Source organism: Hyla sarda, unplaced genomic scaffold (genome assembly GCF_029499605.1).
Source record: "Hyla sarda isolate aHylSar1 unplaced genomic scaffold, aHylSar1.hap1 scaffold_724, whole genome shotgun sequence".
In the NCBI taxonomy this organism is placed as follows: Eukaryota; Metazoa; Chordata; class Amphibia; order Anura; family Hylidae; genus Hyla; species Hyla sarda.
Window position 1 is genome coordinate 22,582 of NW_026610745.1, and position 16,311 is coordinate 38,892.

At 43.5% G+C, this 16,311-nt stretch overlaps 1 protein-coding gene across 1 annotated transcript in view; it reads left to right on the plus strand.

Annotated features, from left to right (window-relative positions):
• The first annotated feature begins 446 nt into the window (after nucleotides 1–446).
• The window catches only part of LOC130344663 (uncharacterized), a 119,070-nt gene continuing 103,205 nt past the window's right edge, over nucleotides 447–16,311 (plus strand). The window contains exon 1 of the mRNA XM_056554441.1: nucleotides 447–1,163. Coding sequence (XP_056410416.1) covers nucleotides 1,055–1,163 — 109 coding nt within the window. The 5' untranslated portion in view covers nucleotides 447–1,054. The remainder of the gene's footprint in view (nucleotides 1,164–16,311) is intronic.

Here is a 16,311-nt window from a genome sequence, read left to right on the forward strand (position 1 = left end):
TTATTGGTTTGTGTACATGGGACTTTGTGGTCACTTTTTATTACATTTTTTCTGGGATGTGACTAAAAGCAGCAGATTTCGTCTTTTTTATATTTTGTTTTGTAAAATGGGAAAAGAGGGGAAATTAATTTTATTGGGGGAGGAGCTTATTCACTTTAATTAAAACTCTTTTATTACACTTTATTTCCCCTACGGGGGGCAAATTTATTGTGATCTTTAGATTGCACGTGCGTAGCACTGATCAGTGTTATCTGCGATCTACTGCTCTGGTCTGATAGAAGGGAAATCCGTGAAGAAGACAGCAGGAGCCGACCAAAGAGGTGGGAGGAGCCCGACCGCCATCGAAACACTTCGGATCACCTGCGATCGCACCTCGGGTGGTCGATGCTGTGATAAGTATTGATCGCGGCATCTGAAGGGTTAAGAGCGGACATTAGTGGGATCGTCCACTATTATCCATGAGGTCCCAGATGTGGTGATCACTGAACCGTGCGGTGTACATGTATGGCGCTGTGCGTTAAGTCCTAGGGTTGGTGACATTCATGTCCTCAAGGGGTTAACAGTAGTAAAATAAAACCTAAATAAATTGTCGTAATCGTATGGACCTACAGAATGGAGAGAACACGTCATATAAGTCACCGCAGAAAAAACGGAGCCCCCAAAAGTCTGAGAATACCTTATTTTTCAGTTTTGCCTGACAAATTATTATTTCACGGTAGATTTAGCGGTAACATGAATGACGTCATCACAAATACAATTGGTGACGTAAAAAACAAGAAGCGAGGACGAAAAAAACATAAAAGATCCCTGCGCCCTTAAGGGGTTAAAGTGTTGGAGATAAAATCTGGCTATAACTGTATATAGCTCGTTCTGTGTCGGAGAAGAATCTTCTTTCTTGGATCCGGCGTCTCCGTTCTTCATGTTCCCCGAATCGTTCGCAGATAAAGGACGGATCACCGGCTCCGGTGTCTTCTACATCTTTACCACCAGGGGTCAGACTTGTGTTTGCTGTTAGAAGTGAAAGTGAAAGTAAAGTGCGGACTGTGACTGGTGGATGCGGCCATTACGAGGTGGAGGCTTCTTCTCCGGGATGACAGAGCTGAGGAACATGAGGGGCCCCGGGAATCTCCTCTACCCCCTCCTGATATCGCTGTGGACCACAGGTAAGGGTCACGACAAATCCTGATCAAAATGGAGAATATGGCCCCCACATAGCGGGCGATGGCTTCGCTCCTGTGCTGGGGCCTCAGTCCTGGTCCCTCAGTGCTTCCCCTTAGGCCCAGTCAGGTTGTGTCCCTCAGTGTCCGGGGGGCTCTCCTGCAGGGTCTCCCCCTTAATAAAGTTAGTATTACTATGTCTAGGCCGTACAGGGTTCTACACTATATGTATAGTCAGTATAAAGTTATGTCATATATATATACAGTGGCCCCTCAAGTTACTATATTAATCGGTCCCAGGACGAGCATTGTATGTTGGGAGCATTGTATGTTGGGAGCATTGTATGTTGGGAGCATTGTATGTTGGGAGCATTGTATGTTGGGAGCATTGTATGTTGAGACCAGAACTCTATGGAAACCTAGTAATTGGTTCTAAAGCCCCAAAATGTCATCTGAAAATAGGAAAAGGTGAGGATTAAAGAAAAATAAGTAGAAAAGTAATAGAGATAAAGCACAAAGTGGATACAGCGCAGCTCTCCTATTCAGTGATCAATTAGCGGCGTTATTAATCACAAAGTATATGCGACATTTCCACCCTCATCAAGCAAAACATTGTTACAGGTGAGCGACTTAAATACATAATACATCGTGACCTCACTTCCTGTCAGGTGTCAACCTAATTTACATATATAAACAAAGACAATCGTGGGACAGTAATCGTATAATCGTGATCAAAAATGAACATCATAGGGGACGGTCATGGTGAGCAACAAAACCGTACACAAAACCTTCTGGTCCCAAATCTGCTGTATAGCGCCCGATCGCTAAGTGTTCGCAGTCTACATAACCATTTAGTAGCTTCAGTTCCGGGCAGGAGGTGCAGGTCAGATCCCCGGACTAAGCACAAGCGGGTACAGTACGAATGTCCGCTGGGACTGCTCCTTACTTACACTTTTTGCCAGCTCGAGCAGCATTAGAGATGGCGCCGGTACTCCCACAGTATGTACGGCGCAGGTCAGGAGGAGTAGAGGGGAACCTTGGCCGAACTCAAGATGGCGCCGAACCGTCCTCAGAGCATCTGCGCATGTTCCTGTACGTCACTTCCAGTTTGCCCGTACCGGAAGTCGCCGTATACCGGCGAAGATACCGGGTATTCCGTTTTTAACACATCCATTGTACGCCAGAGAAGAATCGCCTTACGCCCGGGGATCTGACCTGCACCTCCTGCCCGGAACTGAAGCTACTAAATGGTTATGTAGACTGCGAACACTTAGCGATCGGGCGCTATACAGCAGATTTGGGACCAGAAGGTTTTGTGTACGGTTTTGTTGCTCACCATGACCGTCCCCTATGATGTTAATTTTTGATCACGATTATACGATTACTGTCCCACGATTGTCTTTGTTTATATATGTAAATTAGGTTGACACCTGACAGGAAGTGAGGTCACGATGTATTATGTATTTAAGTCGCTCACCTGTAACAATGTTTTGCTTGATGAGGGTGGAAATGTCGCATATACTTTGTGATTAATAACGCCGCTAATTGATCACTGAATAGGAGAGCTGCGCTGTATCCACTTTTTTACTCTTCGTATCCCGGACCAGGATTCAACCTTCGCTTGCACCACCGTACTGATTTCCACGAGTGCTGCTCCATTCGCTGTGATGTAATAGAGATAAAGCAAATCCTTATATATAAAAGTAGGAAAGATCTGCTGGGAGATGTAATCACTCTCTATGTCAGTGTTTCCCAAGCAGGGAGCCTCCAGCTGTTGCAAAACTACAACTCCCAGCAAGCCCGGACAGCCAAAGGCTGTCCGGGCATGCTGGGAGTTGTAGTTTTGCAACAGCTGGGGGCACGCTGCTTAGGAAACACTGGTCTATGTAGAGGACAGGAGCTTCTTTGGGGTCCTGTAAAGTACACAGTGTCCTAAAAAAAGTAACATGGAGTCGCCCTCACCTGGTGTCCAAAGGATCAGGTAACCCTGGTACAGGTAAAGTGTACAGAACATGTAATACCTCCCTGTACTGTAGGGGGTGGTACCAGACATCTGTCAGTGCATACACTTCAGTAATACAGGTAAAGAGTACAGAACATGTAATACCTCCCTGTACTGTAGGGGGCACTACCAGAAACCAGTCAGTGCATACACTTCAGTAATACAGGTAAAGAGTACAGAACATGTAATACCTCCCTGTACTGTAGGGGGTGGTACCAGACATCTGTCAGTGCATACACTTCAGTAATACAGGTAAAGAGTACAGAACATGTAATACCTCCCTGTACTGTAGGGGGCACTACCAGAAACCAGTCAGTGCATACACTTCAGTAATACAGGTAAAGAGTACAGAACATGTAATACCTCCCTGTACTGTAGGGGGCACTACCAGACACCAGTCAGTGCATACACTTCAGTAATACAGGTAAAGAGTACAGAACATGTAATACCACTCTGTACTGTAGGGGGAGCTACCAGAAACCAGTCAGTGCATACACTTCAGTAATACAGGTAAAGAGTACAGAACATGTAATACCTCCCTGTACTGTAGGGGGCACTACCAGACACCAGTCAGTGCATACACTTCAGTAATACAGGTAAAGAGTACAGAACATGTAATACCTCCCTGTACTGCAGGGGCGCTACCAGACACCAGTCAGTGCATACACTTCAGTAATACAGGTAAAGAGTACAGAACATGTAATACCTCCCTGTACTGCAGGGGGCGCTACCAGACACCAGTCAGTGCATACACTTCAGTAATACAGGTAAAGAGTACAGAACATGTAATACCTCCTTGTACTGTAGGGGGCGCTACCAGACACCAGTCAGTGCATACACTTCAGTAATACAGGTAAAGAGTACAGAACATGTAATACCTCCCTGTACTGTAGGGGGCACTACCAGACACCAGTCAGTGCATACACTTCAGTAATACAGGTAAAGAGTACAGAACATGTAATACCTCCCTGTACTGTAGGGGGCGCTACCAGACACCAGTCAGTGCATACACTTCAGTAATACAGGTAAAGAGTACAGAACATGTAATACCACTCTGTACTGTAGGGGGCGCTACCAGACACCAGTCAGTACATACACTTCAGTAATACAGGTAAAGAGTACAGAACATGTAATACCTCCCTGTACTGTAGGGGGGCGCTACCAGACACCAGTCAGTGTATACACTTCAGTAATACAGGTAACGTGTACAGAACATGTAATACCTCCCTGTACTGTAGGGGGCGCTACCAGACACCAGTCAGTGTATACACTTCAATAATACAGGTAAAGAGTACAGAACATGTCATACCTCCCTGTACTGTAGGGGGCGCTACCAGACACCAGTCAGTGCATACACTTCAGTAATACAGGTAAAGAGTACAGAACATGTAATACCTCCCTGTACTGTAGGGGGCGCTACCAGACACCAGTCAGTGCATACACTTCAGTAATACAGGTAAAGAGTACAGAACATGTAATACCTCCCTGTACTGTAGGGGGCGCTACCAGACACCAGTCAGTGCATACACTTCAGTAATACAGGTAAAGAGTACAGAACATGTAATACCACTCTGTACTGTAGGGGTCGCTACCAGACACCAGTCAGTGTATACACTTCAGTAATACAGGTAACGTGTACAGAACATGTAATACCTCCCTGTACTGTAGGGGGCGCTACCAGACACCAGTCAGTGTATACACTTCAGTAATACAGGTAAAGTGTACAGAACATGTAATACCTCCACCTCCCTGTACTGTAGGGGGTGGTACCAGACATCAGTCAGTGCATACGCTTCAGTAATACAGGTAAAGAGTACAGAACATGTAATACCTCCCTGTACTGTAGGGGGCGCTACCAGACACCAGTCAGTGTATACACTTCAGTAATACAGGTAAAGAGTACAGAACATGTAATACCTCCCTGTACTGTAGGGGGCGCTACCAGACACCAGTCAGTGTATACACTTCAGTAATACAGGGGTTTTACCAGTCAAATGTCCATTCTGATTGGTCAGTTCTTCCGGCCATTGACACGTTTCACAGATCTGCACTGTCCGTAGCATTGCATGTTGAGTCTGGTTTCAAGTTACAATGGTCCAGAAAAGACCATTGTATGTTGAAACTAATGTATGTTGAGGCCATTGTAAGTTGAGGGATCACTGTATATATATCTATCATATAGTGTTAAGGACCTTTTGGAGGACTCCAGGAAATGTCTAAAGGACCTTTGTGAGGTCACGTGATGTTTATATAATCCAGCTTAACACATGACCTGTAGCTTGACCTATGTTCTTCTGTCTCAGCCCCCCTTTATAAGAGGGGGAGCCATAGTGACCTTTACTGAGAAGAGCCAAGCACAGAGATCAGTGTTAGTACCCAGTACCATGAAGGCCTCAGTCATTCCAGTAAGTCAAGTCTATGTCTGTTGTCACCACCTACAGTCCAACCATGGCTAAAGTCCATTCCAAAGTCAAGTCTATCCTAGTCTGCGTGGCTGACCTAAAGTCTATTACTAGTCCCAGCAAGCGGCTGGCCCTTCTGTGTTACTGGTCACCTCTCTGGGATTCTGGCCGAGCTGTGAAGATAATAACACCTAAGTGTAAAGCCTCCGTTATACCATAACCTGGTCGTGGACTCTCATTTCACTGCCTAGCCATTGGGATATGAAGAATAATGAAGAACCTTTGGTGCGGGCGCTGTCCCTGACTCCAGAAGTATCAAACAGGGAGCTGAAATGGTTAAAGTTAGAGCTTCTCTTGTGATGTTCTCTATGCCAATCTGAGGAAGAAGGACTGTTCCTCCGAAACGCGTCATTGCTTCATGTACTTTAAGAAACATAGTGCTATATAGCACTTTAACCATATTCAGCTCCCTGTTTGATACTTCTGGAGTCAGGGACAGCGCCCGCACCAAAGGTTCTTCATTATTCTTCATATCCCAATGGCTAGGCAGTGAAATGAGAGTCCACGACCAGGTTATGGTATAACGGAGGCTTTACACATAGGTGTTATTATCTTCACAAAGGTTCTTTTTCTTTATTATTCTTCATGTTCCACATGGGAGAAGTTCCATTCCATTCCGACCTTGGGCCCAGCGGTTCATCTCCAGAGGATCATTGATACCCCACAGGGGTGATATGCACAATATCTACCTAATCAGTTGAGCGGCCATCTTGAAGAGTCTCTTTTGTCCTGTCCCTTGTGGGACCTCGGCACCTTGGGTAATACACGAGGTGCTGTCCTCCTCTTGTTTTTTTGTCTCTCTTACTAACCATTGGGATATCGTTTGGGTTGTTCCCGATACCCAAAAACCACTCTGGTGTCATGAACATTAGGGGTTAACAGCACCTTGCCCCTGGGGTTAATACCATCTTGCCCCATCCACCTACTCCACTACACCCCGTGGTCCTGCCATTCACTGTGGGTCACCACACCTGTTATTAGAACATACATCATGTTTTTTTGACAATTCTCGGTTACATTGATACCATATTATAAATGATGGCGCCTGTCCCATTATTAGGGTACGATGCCCCCCCCCACCGATATAAGACATAGTAACATAGTTCGTAAGGTTGAAAAAAGACCAGAGTCCATCTAGTTCAACCTGTAACCCTAATGAGTCCCTAGTGATCCAGAGGAGGCAAAAAACCCTCAGACTAGAGGTAAAAACTCCTTCCCGACCCCAAATATAAGAATAAATCCCTGGACCAACATGTTGTCCCTAAATATCTAGTATACATGACCAGCGATGTTATTATTCTCCAAAAAAGCATCCAGACCCCTTTTAAACTCTTTTACAGAGTTCACCATGACACCTCCTCAGGCAGAGAGTTCCATAGTCTCACTGCTCTTACAGTAAAGAACCCCGTCTGTGCTGGTGTAGAAACCTTCTTTCCTCTAGACGTAGAGAATGTCCCCTTGTTATATATACAGTCCTGGGTATAATTAGATCATGGAGAGATCTCTGTACTGTCCTGATATATTATATATATATTATTAGGTCACCTCCTTGTTATATATACAGTCCTGGGTATAAATAGATCATGGAGAGATCTCTGTACAGTCCTGATATATTATATATATATTATTAGGTCACCTCCTTGTTATATATACAGTCCTGGGTATAAATAGATCATGGAGAGATCTCTGTACTGTCCTGATATATTATATATATTATTAGGTCACCTCCTTGTTATATATACTGTCCTGGGTATAAACAGATCATGGAGAGATCTCTGTACTGTCCTGATATATTATATTATTAGGTCACCTCCTTGTTATATATACAGTCCTGGGTATAAATAGATCATGGAGAGATCTCTGTACTGTCCTGATATATTATATATATTATTAGGTCACCTCCTTGTTATATATACAGTCCTGGGTATAAATAGATCATGGAGAGATCTCTGTACTGTCCTGATAGATATATATATATATTATTAGGTCACCTCCTTGTTATATATACAGTCCTGGGTATAAATAGATCATGGAGAGATCTCTGTACTGTCCTGATATATTATATATATTATTAGGTCACCTCCTTGTTATATATACAGTCCTGGGTATAAATAGATCATGGAGAGATCTCTGTACTGTCCTGATATATTATATATATTATTAGGTCCCCTCCTTGTTATATATACAGTCCTGGGTATAAATAGATCATGGAGAGATCTCTGTACTGTCCTGATATATTATATATTATTAGGTCACCTCCTTGTTATATATACAGTCCTGGGTATAATTAGATCATGGAGAGATCTCTGTACTGTCCTGATATATTATATATATTATTAGGTCACCTCCTTGTTATATATACAGTCCTGGGTATAAATAGATCATGGAGAGATCTCTGTACTGTCCTGATAGATATATATATATATTATTAGGTCACCTCCTTGTTATATATACAGTCCTGGGTATAAATAGATCATGGAGAGATCTCTGTACTGTCCTGATATATTATATATATTATTAGGTCACCTCCTTGTTATATATACAGTCCTGGGTATAAATAGATCATGGAGAGATCTCTGTACTGTCCTGATATATTATATATATTATTAGGTCCCCTCCTTGTTATATATACAGTCCTGGGTATAAATAGATCATGGAGAGATCTCTGTACTGTCCTGATATATTATATATTATTAGGTCACCTCCTTGTTATATATACAGTCCTGGGTATAATTAGATCATGGAGAGATCTCTGTACTGTCCTGATATATTATATATATTATTAGGTCATCTCCTTATTATATATACAGTCCTGGGTATGAATAGATCATGGGGAGATCTCTGTACATAGTTATTAGGTCACCCCTGAGCTGTCTTTTTTCTAAACTAAATAACCCTAATTCTGATAATCTTTCTGGGTACTGTAGTCCTCCCAATCCCCGTATTAATCTGGTTGCCCGTCTTTGAACCCTGTCCAGCTCCACTATATCTTTCTCCGACCGTTATAAGACATATCCCCCCCACCGATATAAGACATATCCCCCCCACCGATATAAGACATATCCCCCCCACCGATATAAGACATATCCCCCCCACCGATATAAGACATATCCCCCCCACCGATATAAGACATATCCCCCCCACCGATATAAGACATATCCCCCCCACCGATATAAGACATATCCCCCCCACCGATATAAGACATATCCCCCCCACCGATATAAGACATATCCCCCCCACCGATATAAGACATATCCCCCCCACCGATATAAGACATATCCCCCCACCGATATAAGACATATCCCCCCACCGATATAAGACATATCCCCCCCACCGATATAAGACATATCCCCCCCACCGATATAAGACATATCCCCCCACCGATATAAGACATATCCCCCCACCGATATAAGACATATCCTCCCCACTGATATAAGACATATCCCCCCCACTGATATAAGACATATCCCCCCACCGATATAAGACATATCCTCCCCACTGATATAAGACATATCCCCCCCACTGATATAAGACATATCCCCCCACCGATATAAGACATATCCTCCCACTGATATAAGACATATCCTCCCACTGATATAAGACATATCCCCCCCACTGATATAAGACATATCCCCCCCACTGATATAAGACATATCCCCCCCACCGATATAAGACATATCCTCCCACCGATATAAGACATATCCCCCCCACCGATATAAGACATATCCCCCCCACCGATATAAGACATATCCCCCCCACCGATATAAGACATATCCCCCCCACCGATATAAGACATATCCCCCCCACCGATATAAGACATATCCCCCCACCGATATAAGACATATCCCCCCCACCGATATAAGACATATCCCCCCACCGATATAAGACATATCCCCCCCCACCGATATAAGACATATCCCCCCCACCGATATAAGACATATCCCCCCACCGATATAAGACATATCCCCCCACCGATATAAGACATATCCACTTGACCCTGATAACAAAGTAGGGAGGAAACCTGTGGGATTGCTGGGCCTTGTGGTGCCTCAGCTGAAAACACATTTCATTGTCCTAGAGATCTGTCTCCAGTTTTGATTGGTTGAGTGTTCAGAAGAATGAGCCGGGATAGTCTGCACTAAGGGGGGACTCATGACCGATTGTGTACTGCGCGGGACCGACGCATGACAAGCTCACCAATTCAGTGTACAGAAGTTGCTGAATTTGGCGCGCGCCGCGTTGCTTATAAATATGTAGGTAAATTCCTGTCACTTTTTTACATGTGGTATTTGCCACAACCACAGACAACTTTATTATTATTTTTTGGTGTATTTATATAATTTTTGGTGTATTTATATAATTTTTGGTGTATTTTTATAAGTTGCCATTTTTGGGGGGAAAAATGGTGCAAAAATGCACCACAAAAGAGGGGGGTAAAGAGCTTGATGAATTGCCCCCTAAGTATGTTCACTTGTGTGTCACATGACCGACCCTAATATGTGTCCGAGTACAGAAACCTATCTCCCCACCTGGACCAGTGTTTTCCAACCAGTGTGCCACCAGCTATTGCAGAACTACAACTCCCAGCAAGCCTTTGGCTGTCCGGGCATGCTGGGAGTTGTAGTTTTGCAACAGCTGAAGGCACACTGGTTTTAAAACACTAGAAAATATATAGAAGCATTTACGTGGAAAAACCTTTTTAGACCAGATTTCTACTTCTTTGTCTGCATTTATGGGCTAAAAAATTAATAAAATAAAAAGCCAAGAAACACGCCACTGCATTTTTTTATGTGGAATTTAGTTTTTTCTACTTTTGTAGTTATTTCCTGTTCCCGTGTCCATTTATTTTTTGTTTATTCGTAATTTTAGAAAAAAATCATGTCCGCCTCTTTTTTTTTTGAATTTTTTATAAATTTCTAATTAAAAAAATATGTAAAAACTTCCGAAAAATCACCAATGCAAAACCCACAATGTGTTTTTGATGGCGTTTTTCTCTTCCATAGACGTCTATAGGAGAGAAATGGCAAAAATGTCACTGAAAAAAAAGAAACAAAGTGCCCTATTCTAAACAGGCTGCAATACTGAAATACGAAGTAAATAGGAACAAAGAGACCAAAAGTTCCAGGCGCTGCGGGCTCAAGCATCAGAGTCACGGATTAACTTGTAAAAGATCCACTTGTGGATCACTTTTATTAGATTAAAAATAATAAAACATAGTACAGCTAGGATGACGCGTTTCGAGGGTATCCCCCTCTTCCTCAGATCAGCATAAGTGTACAACAGGTAGCATGGTGTTTATATACAGTGTGAATTGGTGCCAAACAATGTGTGGGAGTGGCTCAGGGATCAGAGGTCACATGGGGTAGTACATGCAGGTAAGCACAGGTAATATGTTAGGGGAAAAACAAATCTCAGTTTTATTGTGGGGCAGTGCACAGTGGCTAAGACAGGTAGGGTTAATTCATGTTTTTACAGGCTCGCTGTTTTATTATAACTATTCTTGTGTTCGTCCATGTATTATGTGCCGGGGAGCGCGTTCTGCTATAAATGCAGGGTTGCTGGGGATGCGTTACTATGGGCCGGGTCACGTGTTACAAGCGGACCAATGGAATAACAGAGAGTGTATGCGAGCTGACAGAGCAGGACTAACAATAGGTAATACCTGCTGTTATTTGTGTGTCTACACTGACCACTTCTAGCTTTTGCTGGACACTGGGGGTCGGCCACAGCGTTTATTTAATAACCATTAGAATAAACCATTTATATCCAAACTTCTGATTGAACACTCTCGGAGGTAAGCAGTCAGCCGGCCGCCCCCTTCGACGGGCATAACACTCTACTCTCCAGGAAACTCTCCTCCAAATTTCTCCTCCGCCATGGAGTTCGGCAAAGAACTAAGCCGCCCTCCGCCGTCCACCGAGGAGAAATAACGCCTGCTCCACCCCATCCTGCAGCCCCGACAGAAAGATATCAGTGCCTATGTCATTCAGATGAACGCCATCTGCAATCATGAGGAGGCGGTTATCGCCCTCTAATTGCCTGGGTCTCACTACCCCTCCCCCTTTGGACCTCACAAATCTCGCCATACGGGAATTAACTGTGCGACAAACTTTTTCAATAGCCTGAGCATCCCTGGCCCCCTGCCACGTCACCCTTGGAACCATCTCCGACCACACTACAACCAGCTCCCTGAAAAACTCCTGAATACTCTCAACATCCGCTTTCATCAGTGGGATCAGTTCTGCCATTCTCAGGGAACACAGGTCATTGCCCCCCGCATGGATCACAAGCACCACAGGGGAATTAATAACACGGGCAATACCCACCGCCTCCACCAGCACCCAAAGCCACTTGAGCCCACCGATTCCTCTCCACTGGACGTCATTGGGGAAACCCAGGGACTGTCCCCCTGGTCTGCAGGCAGCTCTCTGTCCAGCCTGGATTATGATGGAATCACCCAGAGAAACCACAACAGGGGAACGAGAACCTGAAACGGAGAACAAATTAAAGCAACAGTTCCGGGCAAACATAAGAGGCGTAACATTACGATTTCCATCTGCCTACTCTCCTGACCTCAGCAGCAGGCATTCCCACCCGTGCAGCCTCCGTGGCCGCCCCAATACTGAAAGAATGTGTACCATACTCTCCCTCAGGGAAACCAAACGCCACAAGGCACTTCTTAAAAACTGCCGTAAATTGAAAGCGAGAGAGGGAAGAACCTGACGCATGCAATAGGAAATTACGCCCTGGTGGACGCACCAGCAAAAAGAGCCCACTAACCGCACCGGGCAGGTTCTGCCAGATACTGCAACCAGGGACAACCACTCCCCCCTACCCAACATATCCGTTTTGGACCTACGTACATTAACCTGTACCATAGACTCCGTTAACACCACATCCTCCTTAGACAAACCCCCTGAACCACCCGCGGAACTAGGAACCAGCTCACCTACCCGAAAAGCCCCAAAGAAAAAGCCACTTGAAACAAGAGGGACTCATAAGAAGATTGAAAAACTCCTTCCAACGCAACCATCAAAGACAACAGCAAGGAAAAGGAAACCGGCCTCTTGGTGTCCCTAACCCTGGGTGTACTATCCCAACCCTTAAGGGCCTGTAAAATGCAAAAACGCTTAGTAACATCGACTCACCCCCATAATTTAAAGTGAAAACTGAGGCCAGACAACCTTCGCCTAGCCACTACCGCTGACCTGCCCAAATCTCGCATGCGCAAAAGGTAATCCACAGCAACAGTAAAACGCAGCTCATCACCTGCCACATCCCGGTCACCCACCAGCTCCAGCCATTCCCCCCACGCCTTACCATGTCCGGACCATGTAGCCGGTGTAACCGACCAGGACACCAATAGCACCTCTCAAAGGAAAGAGGGGCTCTGCCGGCCCTCCAATGCTGCTTCCGGGCACAACTCTTGGAATTCTTGGAAATGAAAACGAGATGGAGCATCAGCAATAGAGTTCTCAACATCTGGCACATGGCGAGCCCTGAAAAACACATTAAGTTCCAGACAGCGGAGAACTAAATGGCGGAGCAAAGAGAGAACAGGGAGAGAAGAAGAAGAAAGATGATTAACACAATGTACAACACTGAGGTTATCAGTCCAGAAACAAACCTTACGATTCTCAAAACGATCCCCCCACAACTCCAGGGCTACTAATAGTTAAGTTGTGGCAAAAAACATTATTTTCCCAAAGAACAGGCCACCTTTCAGCACACCACTCCCCATAAAGGTAAACCCCAAAACCCACCGAGCCAGCCGTGTTGGTGTACAGGGCCATATCACCATTAGAACCCACCGGATGTTGCCAACAAGTGCGACCGTTATACCAGGATAGAAATTCTATCCACACCGCACTAGGCTAAGCCTAGTCGGAGGGCGGGATCGGCGCGATGGTCGCCCGATCCCGAACCCTCCGAGCGCACAGACAACTGACTTCCCTTCCTACTTTCCTATCCTATCCCTGAACTCTACCTCCTAAGTCTCACCTCTTATTTCCAGCTCCTCTTTTACTTTTATTTTAACTCTTTATTAACCCCCCTTTGTCAGTCCGAGACGCTGCCTCCTAGTCGGCGCGGTGTTGAACAAACGCTAGGAGTGTGGGCTTCACATCGCGGACCTGCAGCGCTTCAAAAGGACATTCAAAGGGGTGAGAGGTCCAGAGGCTTGTGAGGTATATAAGAGAGAGCGCTTTCAGTGATAATATGTATTCAGGTCCGGAATGTGAACGAATATAGTGATAAAGCATATATAATGGTGGCCAATGTACTGCATATTCAATGTGACAGTAGGCGCTTGAATAAAGATGGCTTGGAGTAAGCAAATGGATATGTGGACTAATGATATTTAAGAGTTCAGAATGGCATAAATATAGTGTATATATAGTATATACAGTGCCTACTCAAATGTGGTCTAATAATATGTAGATAAAAGCGCATATATAAAATGATTAAGAATTATTAGGAATATAAATAAATATATGATCTACGTAAAACAGTATATACAATAGAATATAATAATAAAAATTGATAATACATCCATGGTGCCTAACATGAAGATATTAAAAGGTATAAAATTAATAATATTAATGTCAGTAAAGGAAGATTCATGTAGTTAGGGCCTGTATTTAGGGAAAAAGAGTGACATAAGAGTTTCTAAGAAATATCAGAGGGAGCATTCAATGAATTCATTCATAGAGTGAAGCCGGGACCCGCCTCTAATAGCGCGCGGCACTGCTATTAACCCTTTAGCCGCGCGCTCAAAGCTGAGCCGCGCGGCTAAAAACGAAAGTAAAAGTGCCCGGCTAGCTCAGGGAGCTGTTCGGGATCGCCGCGGTATAATCGCGGCATCCCGAACAGCTGTAGCACAGGAGGAGGTCTCTTACCTTCTCCTGTGCTGTCCGATCGCCGAATGAGATCCAGGCTTGAGCATTCAATCGCCGAAAACACTGATTGATCCATTCCTATGGAGATGGATCAGTCAGTGTAAAAGATCAGTACATGCAATGTTATAGCCCCCCCTATAGGAGCTATAATATTGCATAAGAAAAGTTTAAAAAAATCATTAACCCTTTCAATTATCCCTTCCCCTAATAAAAGTTTGAATCACCCGGCATTTCCAAGAATAAAAAAAACATTATGTAAATAATAATAAAAATAAACATATGTGGTATCACCGCGTGTGGAAATGTCCGAATTATAAAAATATACCGCTTTTTAAACCGCTCGTTCAATGACGTACACGCAAGCGCAAAAAAATTCCAAGGTCCAAAATAGCACATTTTTTATCACTTTTTATACCACAAAAAAGTGAATAAAAAGTGATCAAAAAGTCTGATCAGAACAAAAATGGTACCGCTAAAAACTTCAGATGACGGCGCAAAAAATGAGTCCTCAAAGCGCCCTGAACACAGAAAAATAAAAAAGTTATAAGGGTCAAAAGATGACCATTTTAAACGTATAAATTTTCCTGCATGTATTCATGATTTTTTTCGGATGTGATACAAATTCAAACCTATACAAGTAGGGGATCATTTTAACCGTATGGACCTACAGAATAAAGATAAGGTATCATTTTTGACAAAAAATGTACTGCGTAAAAACAGAAGCCCCCAAAACTTACAAAATAGTGTTTTTTCATCAATTTTGTCGCACATTGATTTTTTTTCCCATTTCACCGTAGATTTTTGGGTAAAATGACTGATGTCACTGCAAAGTAGAATTAGTGACGCAAAAATTAAGCCATTATATATAATTTTAGGTGAAAATTTTTAAGAGTTATGATTTTTTAAAGTTAAGGAGGAAAAATTGAAAATGAAAAAACGGAAAAAGCCCAGGTCCTTAAGGGGTTAAATCTGTGCATGCTCCCTAGTGTACGTAGTCACAAAGTTAGAGGAGCAGTCACCACAATTTGGTTTGTCATGGGTGATTTTAATGAGACAAGCGGCCTGCGTATGGGTACTAGCATGTTTGAAGGCAGATTCTATGATAGCTCTTGGATACTTTTTTGCCTTAAAACGTGTCTTTAGTGTTTCGCTGTTTTTAAAATCTTCAAACGAGGAACAGTTTCTTCTTATCCGTTTGAACTGCCCATAAGGGATGTTTGAGATCCATTTTTTGTAATGGGAACTCTGAAAGTCCAGATAGCTATTACTATCTACCTCTTTAAAAATAGGGCGTGTGCTTAAAATAGTACCTTGGTCATGAAATACAACAACATCGAGAAATTCTGCGTGATTATTAAAACATTGTAAGTAAAATGAAGACCCCAGGTGTTGTTGTTAAGATCATTAAAAAAATCTTCTAATTGACAGCGTGATCCTCCCCAAACAATAAAAATATCATCGATATAACGTTTAAAAAACACACATTTTGAGAATAGTTGATGGTAATACACAATTTTTTGCTCAAAAAGACCCACAAAAAGATTTGCAAAGCTGGGTGCTACTTTAGACCCCATAACGGTGCCAGTATACTGGGTATAGGTTTTCTTTTGGAACTCAAAGTAATTATGGGTCAAAATGTAGTGTAACCCTTCGAGAGGAAAGTGACATTGTGCAGCAGGTATTTCAGGGTCTTTCTGCAGGAAATGAGATTCCGCTTCTATCCCTAGATTGTGGTCAATGACCGTATAGAGGGAGGTAATATCCATGGTTACAAGAAGATAGTCATTGTTCCA